Source organism: Sander vitreus, chromosome 18, assembly GCF_031162955.1.
Source record: "Sander vitreus isolate 19-12246 chromosome 18, sanVit1, whole genome shotgun sequence".
In the NCBI taxonomy this organism is placed as follows: domain Eukaryota; kingdom Metazoa; phylum Chordata; class Actinopteri; order Perciformes; family Percidae; genus Sander; species Sander vitreus.
In genome coordinates, this window is record NC_135872.1 from 14,845,504 (window position 1) to 14,855,017 (window position 9,514).

General features: G+C 40.3%; 1 protein-coding gene across 1 annotated transcript in view; it reads right to left on the reverse strand.

Moving 5' to 3' along the window:
- LOC144533331 (steroid hormone receptor ERR2-like) overlaps window positions 1-9,180 on the reverse strand; it is a 68,827-nt gene extending 59,647 nt beyond the window's left edge. The window contains exon 1 of the mRNA XM_078274618.1: window positions 9,112-9,180. Coding sequence (XP_078130744.1) covers window positions 9,112-9,180 — 69 coding nt within the window. The remainder of the gene's footprint in view (window positions 1-9,111) is intronic.
- Between the last annotated feature and the right edge of the window lie 334 nt (window positions 9,181-9,514).

A 9,514-nucleotide genomic window follows, 5' to 3' on the forward strand; every position in this document is an offset into this window, starting at 1 on the left:
AAACACTCTTCCTCAGATTGGGTGGTAACAGCGACTGCTCACCCTCATCCACATCTGCATCGCATTTTCCTGAATTTGCCAGCGCAGAAAGGAACAATCAAACGGCCGACAAAACAAATGAGATTCCCTTACATTAGGCAACCGTGTAATCACATTTCCCATGTTGTCTCTTTCCCTATATGCTACGTCCTGTCGAAATTGGAGCCAGAAAGTAGGAGCTGCATCATTCGGGTCACAGTGCAGCATGGTGCAGGCCTCCCTCCGTTAGCTCTGCATACAGAGACGCTCGCTCCCGCTGAGACATCTCATTTAGTGCATCTGCAAACAACATTACAGGTGGAAACGCTTTAGGAGATGTCTTGCAAGCATTAATCCCATTTGTGTCCTAACCCATTTCAAATGTGCATGCCGCTGCACTCATGAAATGAGAAAGATGCTGTGGCGATCAAATGGATGCAACACAAACATTTCCAAGGACTTCAGTGGACACACAAAGGAAATGTCATCACTAAGAGGATCTGCATTCAACAATAGAAAAGAAAGGTGCTTTTAAATGTTGAGCAATGAGCGGCCGATTTAATAAACCATATATGTGGAAATTAAATGTTGAATAAAATTATAAGGCTCTTTTGTAATTAAGGTTTAAGAAGACAGAAATAAAGTATCAATGCATGTACTATTTTGTACAAAATACTAATACTAAAAAAACAGGGAGCATATTTGTAATGGCACCTTTTCAAAAAAGGTAACCACATCATCATGTCCAAAAAACAGCAGCAGGTGGTGACATAAATTGTTGTATCATGCTTCTTAAAATATTGAAATAAATTGCTCCTCCTAATGAAATAAATCTTTCCAAAACCATTCATTTGAAATGGCAGCAATCTACTGGAATTCAGTACCACATTTTCAATTTGGCAAGTTGTAAGTAGGAGAGTAAACAAAAAACGTGACTTTATGTTATGTAGTGTATCAAAATGATTAAAAGAAAAACAAGAATCCAAAATTATGACAAGAAAATATCCACATCCCTCAGCAGGTGGTGGTGGGCGGAATACAATAAATAATTTCCTTGTGTATTGGACATCATTTTTGCACTAAGCTCAAAACATTAGCGATGAGTGAAAAGAAAAAAAAGTTGAGGTTCTTCTGTTTATCAAATCATTTAGACTCAACAAATCATGTGTTTTCAAATCCAGGTGGAAATGCTTTAAGTGACCTCGTGAAGTCAAAAAAGTAAAACAAACAAAATCAGAAAGTTAGACACGCAAGCAATGAATACAGCATGCATAGGAGTCAGAAAGCATGAATAAATATGAAATGCTGCCTGTAGTTAAATACTACCCTCTAGTGGGAGTTGCAACGTTGCTGGATGTCTACCTGGTACAATCTATGATGTCAACTCAGGACCCAACAGAGGACTCAGAGGTCTTACCTTAATTACTTGAAAGTGAGGAGAGTTCTTTACAGATTTGCTTGACTTCCGTTTTATCTTAATCCCAGATAAAATAATTCAGAACAATCCGAAATAAGAAATATGATTATTTCTAAGGTTTCAGTCCCTCATCTGAATATCCAAATGCACTAAATTCTCCAGGAGAGCACACAAGCAATTGCTGCGTATCAGCTGTTTATTCAATAAGTCATGCAATACACACTATACAAAGAACATTGTGCAGGAGGGCTAAACTCATGGTCATGTCTGACCTGCTCAAACGGGGGTTGTCTGGAAATTGTGTCAACACACCTGTCTGGCTGCAACGATACTGTAAGTCGAGGAATTGATTCATCGATCAACACAAAATCAGTAGGCAACATTCCAAGGTTCCAGCTTCTCAGATGTGATGATTTTCTTTTTTTGTTTTATATAACTGTTTATAATTTAATCATCTTCAAGTTAATCAGACAAAACAAGCAAATTAAAGACATTACTGTGGCCTCTGGTCATTATTTCAGCTATTTAATATTTCACTGAAATATAACACTGAATTCATCGAATAATTGAGAAAGAAATCCACAGATCAACTGATAATGGAAATAAGCCTACCCCCCTGCACTCTTCTCTCCCACTGCTCACTTTGCTGTTTCACTTCCACACTCTGAGTTAAACTACTGTCAGGTGAATGACATACGCCACCCAATCCCCATGGCCTGCTCTTAGCATTCTCCTCCTTGGTCACGTCCAATTAGCTATCCCCTAAACACTCTTCTCATTAGGCTAGCCATAATCCACTCATCGTGCCTTGATTTGGCAAATAAATCACACTGAGTTTTTTCAGACTATTTTCCTTCCCATGCTCCACCACTGCTGCCGTCTTTATAAGCTCGGTCTCTCCCTCAGCCTCGTTAACCCTGTCCAGAGTTTCTACGGTGACAATCTCCGCCAGGCCTCCTCATTGGACATGGCAGCCGGCAATTTGCATGCCAGACTATTTCTCTTCATCATTGGGCCTCTTTCTCTCTCACTCTCTATGCTAGAAGAATAGAGAATAACTCAGCAACTGACGGCAGACGGCATGCACGTCCTTGTCCTACAAGGTTACGAATCCATTTCATCTGTGCAAGAGGGGAGTGAATTAAAATAAATGATAGCTGGACATTTATTGCATTCTGGGGGTGAAGGAGGGATAGGGGAGGAGAGGCACAAGTTGCGGAGTGAGACTTGTGTCTCATACTGAGTCAGACTGGCAGACAGTTTGATATTGACTGGCATACAGCCTTGGCACAAAGGATGAAGACAATACGAAGACAATAGAATTATCCACCACAGAGCTGAGTTTAAATCTGTTTGTCTCTGAGCCCAGCGTGCTTCAGTCTAGCTGTTGCTCTGGGATCATACAACTCTTCACATGTCAATATATCCAGCGTTGCACATCATATGTCACTAGTCAGTGCCGGGACAAGTCCAAGCTGAGAACATCAAATCAAATCTGAAGGAGCTAAATTCATATTTTATAGTTATTCCTATGTTGATATTTTCACCATAAATGTTTCTATTCATATATCAACTTCAAAACAGGTTTATTCTCAGAAAGTACAATTATATTTTAATTGTGTGTTTTACTGTTAATAAAATACATGCATGCCTCTTTGAGGTAAGTTTAAAACATTTAATAAACCCTTTTAGTTGCTTGCAGATACAGTATAGAGTGGGCTGTATAGTTTAATGACCCTGTTGTGGAACGTGTTGTAGACTTTTGGAATATATAGTAAAAAGGTGGCATTTTCTATTGGAATATTTTTGTTTTTTATCAAGTTTACTTTTGTAAAGAGGACAGTGGATTACTTTCTCTAGAAGAGGAGTCAATGAGAGCTGAAACCAATGTCAACTTAAAGCTTTAGTGCGTAACTTTTTGATATTAATGAACGTCCGTTACATTCAAGCCATTGCCAAATAAGTTGCTTTAAAGCTAATTAAGACTATCAGCATCTCCAGTCCATCATGGTTTTTGAATCCTCCTTGGCTACTAGCAACTGTGTGGAGGAGGTTGGGGGGGAGGTGGGGGAGAAGTGTGTGTGTGTGTGTGGGGGGGGTGTCATGGTAGGCTTTTAACAGGTGGAGGGGCCAACAGTGTTGCTGTCATTACTTAGAATTCCTCATGATGGCGGCAGAAACTACGCACTATAGCTTTAAGGTTTACACTCGCTACTAAGTTGTGGATCCTAAAAAAAACTTCTTTTAAGCCACTACTGTTGAACTGCCAGTATTATTAATATGAGGATGTCTTGAGTCTATTTTGTCCACATTTGGACTAGTACACAGCTTATAATATTTTTAAACTTGGAATCACTGCTGTGAGTTGAATTGCAGCACTGTGATGTTGTAAAAGTATGGGGATAGTGTTTATAGATGTCACTGGAGAGCCACTGTGCATCACTCCAAACTGCTCCTCGTTTCCGTCTGCATGTTCCAAAAATACATCCTTGGACCCAAAGGATCCCTCGCTAAGTGACTTTTTTTTCCTGTTGACCACAAAGCTATCAATATGTCTGCCTCTTGACACTGCCCTATCTCTCTCTGGACAAGGAGGCCGGACTCTGAATGCTGACTACTGCTCGCTGCACAGCTCTCCTGGACCTCTTCCAGGACACTCTATTGTAATACAGTTATTTTTAGACAAGTTGACGCAAATAAATATTTATAGTTGTTTGCAGGTCAGGGGTCTCAATGAACTGCAGGGTGGATGGCAGTGAATAAACTACAATATGTAACTATGTAAGCAGGAATAAGGGTTCAATACAGCAGATATTTAAGGCTTGGCACTTGCTCATACTTAAAAATCAGAAAGAAATACATTATAATTATAATCTATTGAGCAAAATGAAGACTGAGACCATTTCTATCAATACTAATAATGGTTAGGCCTCAAAATAACTTAAGTGGAGAGCTTCCTGGTGCGTTATGGGGTTATTCATTGCAATGTGGTGTTAGATTTTTACTCACACTTTCCCTGAATGCAGCTTTCTCATTTTCCCTGACATCTGGATGCCTGTGATAATAGCCCTGGCGCTGATCACTTTTACATTAAACTTGGGTCTGAATGGAGATGTGTGTCACTGGAAATTATTACACTTGTCACTTCACTCCACTTCCTATCAAATTTATACTTTAGGAGAGGATATTTCTATGCAAAGAGACTGAAATGACCTAGACAAAGCCTTGGCTTTGGTGATGAAGGAGTAGCACAAGGAGGGAAAATTTAAGGTTCAAGGAAATGCTGAAGAAGCCAAAATGTTGATTGAATGGTAACATTTTCCTGTGGTCTCCCCCCTAACCAGAATTTGGACAGAATATGGAGGGAATGTTGTGTTTCTGTCATTGTTCATCTAGCATAACTTTGAGTCTAAATATAGGTCATGCAAGAAAGGCTCGGGCCACACATGCAAGCATACACACACTGAAATACACACAAAACACAGTGAGTCACTGTGTGCTTTTACTCTGTAATGCTGTTTCTATGTCTAATCCTTCTACCTTTCAAAATAATTCAGATATTTCAGACTTTCTTCTTGACATTCTTGACTTCAAATGCTCTTAAAATGGAATCAGTGCAGTGACATACCATAACTACTGTAATAGTATTTAGCTGTAATTTGATGTGTACATTGACTGACAAATTTGATCAGAAATACCAATTTAGTACACTGCATTACTTCTGTATTAACCTGCACTTCAATAATGTTGAACAGTTCAGTGTCTGTATAAAGTACAGATGAATCTATTGACACAAATCAATCTTCTGCACAAATGTCCAAAAGTCGAGTCGTTACGTTTCTTTCTCAGTTATTCATCATAGGAGAGACTGTTGTCAGAGTGCAGGCGGTCAGACAATACAGAGAATACAAAGAAGTCGATTTTAATTTCTGAAAGTGATGGTGTACACCTCCGTCTCTGGAACCACATGTACCCATAATGGATCAGATTCCACTAGAACATTTTGTCCTGTGCCTTTCTCGATTTTCTGACCGTCTCAAAGAAAATATAAATACACAATGATACGATGGACTGCCCAATCTGCTTTTCAAAATCATATCAACATTTGCCATTGCAGTAAAATGGCTCACAACAATTAGCAATCTCTAATTTCAACAGCCCAAACAGAGGCACATTTTGACCTTCGTACCGACCAGCCGACCAGGCGTCTGTCCGTCAAGGCCGCACAAACAACCCAGCTACTCAAACACTTGTCATCATCCCTCATCAGCATCTTGATTGTTGAGGAGGACAGATTAGAGGGAATGTCCACATACATCCAGCGGCCTCTGATGTGACAGCAAGGGTTTATGGGATAGAAACCCAAGAGCCCCGCCTCGCTTCACCTTGACCCCACCGCGCCGCTTCCGCCACTACCACTCCTCTCGTCCCAGGCTCTCCCGTCTGACCTCGTCATCCCAGCCTCTGGCCTCGCCTCTGACGGCTGAGTTATTACCATAATTACCCAGGACGCATTGCAGGGAGCGGCCACATGGCCATGTTTAACAGAATATTTGGGTGTTTTATCGACTTTAACTCAGCCCCTGGGGCAGGCGAGAGGGGACTGGGATGATAAGAAAACCACTCATGTGGGAAATGAAGAGGACCATTTCACAGACGGAACCAAGAAGGGGATGAAATATACTGTTAATGCAGCAGTGGCCAGTGCACATATGTCATATATTCCCTAAGACAAGGTGTAAATATGCTCATATATTCAGGTGTCGAACAGAAGGACTTGGCTGGAGATGACTACCTTCTAAAAATAGCACTTTAAACCTTATAATGGAAAAAAATGAATTTGGATTGCTTTGTGTCAACATCAAATATTTCAAGTCCTGAGGTGGAATGAAGGTGGACTCGAAAAAATATATTACTCATTTTTCACAGCAGGGATCTTCCAAATTGACAGACTGAAGGGCTTTAGGGCCTTAGTGTTGCCGTTTGTTTCTTGTCAGACCAATTTTTCTAGACTTTTTCCATGTTTGTGTATATTTGCTCATTTGAATTAATAGAATTCTGTGGGACAAACAAACAGCTACTTCTCTTAAAACAGTAGTTTAACATACATTCAAACCATGCAACAAGGTCATAAAAAAGGTATTGAGGAAAAACAGTCAAATTCACCCAAACTAAACTATTACTTAAAGAACAATGATTGTTTTCTTGCTGTGACAATCACAAATTAAACACATTTTGGAGACCAGGTGGATTTTTGTCAAAACAACAGTTTCAGCTATATGTTACATTTTTAAGAAAGCTCTTTATAATCCATGCCTATACTGCCATGTGTACACAAGCCAGGAGGCCATGCATATTCATACAGTTACAGAGTGAAAAGTACAGCCCAGCCTGCCATACACGGGGCACAGGGGCCATTGGCCTTAGGCCAACAACGTACAGAGAGACAAAGATTGTGTATAGTAAGCACACACTTCTATTAGTATCTGTATTTATTTACACTTAGGGGTTCAGTCAAACCCACACAGAGAAATATAGAAACACACACACGTTCACACAAGCCCTCACCTGCTCATAAAAGGTCAACACATTAGCATTCCAATACATACTGTATTCAGACTTTCCTGGTCCTATACAGCTACCCATCAAACATGTCCAAGATGGCACTTAGCCGTGTGTGCCCGTGTCTTATTATGCAGACCCATCTGTGTGGGTTCAAAGGTCATGGCCGGGCCTGGCAGGGGCTACAGGTGAGCAGATGAGAACAGTAGGGGCTCGGTTTAATTTAGCTAAGCACTACAGGATGCAGTGCGCCCCTGTACCTGGGAAGGACAAGTTGAACTTTTCACACTGCGCCTCAGACTCATCATTTCAACGGGTGGAAAGTCGAAGAAAAATGAGTAATAGAGTCACAAAAAAAGCTTTTGACAAGGAATCTGTTTCTTTGTGGCTGAGTTGTTTTTATTTTATTTTGTGAGACTTGTTCAACAAAGACAGACAAGCACATAAACACACAAATCTACGTACACACAGGACTCTGTCACCAAGTCTCTGTTTTTACCTCCCTTTCTTTCTCTTTTTCCCTCTGACACACATCCAAGCACACAATACACAGACATATTGAAAGAAGATGACTGTCAGCAGTGTAACCGTGTGTGGGTGTGTGTGAGGGAGAAAATCCCTAATCTGGCATGGGCCAGCTTCCTGTCTAGACTCTGCATGAGGAGGCCAGTGCTAACCTGGCCAGTGCTGTGAGTGTGTATATGTGTGAGTGCATACATGCACACAACCATTGTTGTTTGTGTGCAAGCTACTAATGTATGTGTGAGCACAAACCTGCATTGTGTCTGTGTCTTATAGAGAGAGAGTAGGTGGCCGCTATCATTGTACTTGTCCAAACCAAAAAACAGACATTAACCACTGGCCTTCTATATCTACTGTCCAATGCTTATTTTTTTATTGGACAGTTTACAGTAAAGCTCCTTTTTGTTTTCTGTTATTTTGACACTTTCTTTGCCACGCGTGCCAATGCTGCCGCAATTCCAAAAGCCAATTTCCTCATTATCCAACTTGCAGCACTTACGGGAATAGAGAGGTGGGGTTGTGGAGGGTTAAAGTTGGAGGGAAATGGAAAAAGGCCTGATGTGGTTTTCTCTAAAATTCCATACAAAGAACGAGGATGAGCTAGAGAAGGACTGAAAGGCTTTTGTTTTCTTTCCTTCTTCTCTGTCCTTCCTAAATACAGCTGATCAGCCTAACAACAGTAAATATGGTACTGAAAGCTGTATACTTTTGCCCAACACTATAAAAACACAACTGAAAATGAAAAACGTTAAGTCACTGAAAAAGAATGCCTCACGTTTTGGTAACACGATTAGACTGAACTGAATCATAACTGGAATCGCTGACAGCCTCTTGCCATCAATCATTTGCACAAACCCTGCCATTAGTAATCACAACAAACACCACTGAGCACAGCAACTTTCTGCTGTCTTACTCACACTGAGAGCTAATCAAAAAAATGCTAAGTGTTTAGCCTTAGCTTTGGCAGTATTTGTCTGGAGTGTGAATCAACATCATGAGCGTCGCTATTTCATATTCATGCAGAGGCCCAATGACACCTTGTCCTTTGCCTTCCAAAAGGCCTTTACTCAGCAGATCACCACCCCTGTAGAACCAGATGTAAAGTGAACAGTCTTCACCTCTGTGACATCAGCCCGTCACAATATGCCATCTTATGGGAACAAGCCATCACAGAAGCCTGCCAAAGACCAGGGCTATGACCATGGGAGCCAAAAAGCCAAGAAGAAGAAATGACAATGGTGAATTTTTTTTTTAGGTGGAAAAGAAACTAAATTTAAATGTTTGGGCAAAAAGTCTTTTTTCAGCACGTCTTTAAAACCCCATTAATCCATTTTTTTTATATTGAAATATAATAAATGACTGTAATTTGAAGGTGTGATAATAATTATGTTGTAGCTCTACAGAACGTTTTAGCTTATTTTAGATAATTTTTGTTTTACAGATAACACATTTACTGTTACAAAGTTAGCATCTAGCTGGTGAAGAAAGTCAAACCACTATCATGCTAAGACCCTAATTCTTACCTTAGGAGAAGGTGAAAACCAAAACAGATGTAAATCGAAAGTGAATATTGGACTTACATGCGTAAGTACTCCATTGGGATGTCGATCTCCTGCCATGTCTCTTACAAGCGAGACCCTGTTTGCCAACACGTTAGCCATGTCAGGGATGTGCCTCTCTCAGCTGGTTTTGAAGGTCTTCTGTCCCCTAGTGGCCAAAAAACTCATTTTAAATTGAATTTTCAAAAATGGTAATATATGTAATTTAAAAGCAAGTACATTACTTTACATTCTTTTAGTAGATGCTAGTGACATACAATAAGTACATTAAACCTCCACAGGAGCAAGAGCTAGATGTGGTCATGTCTAAGTGTAGTTTGAAAAAGGTTGATTTTCATCATGTAGCAAAAGATGGGCAGTAATGCTATTCAGACTTCAAGGGGAGTTTAGAAAAGTCAGAAGAGAGTCTTGCTGCAACAAGGACCCCAAGTAGTGT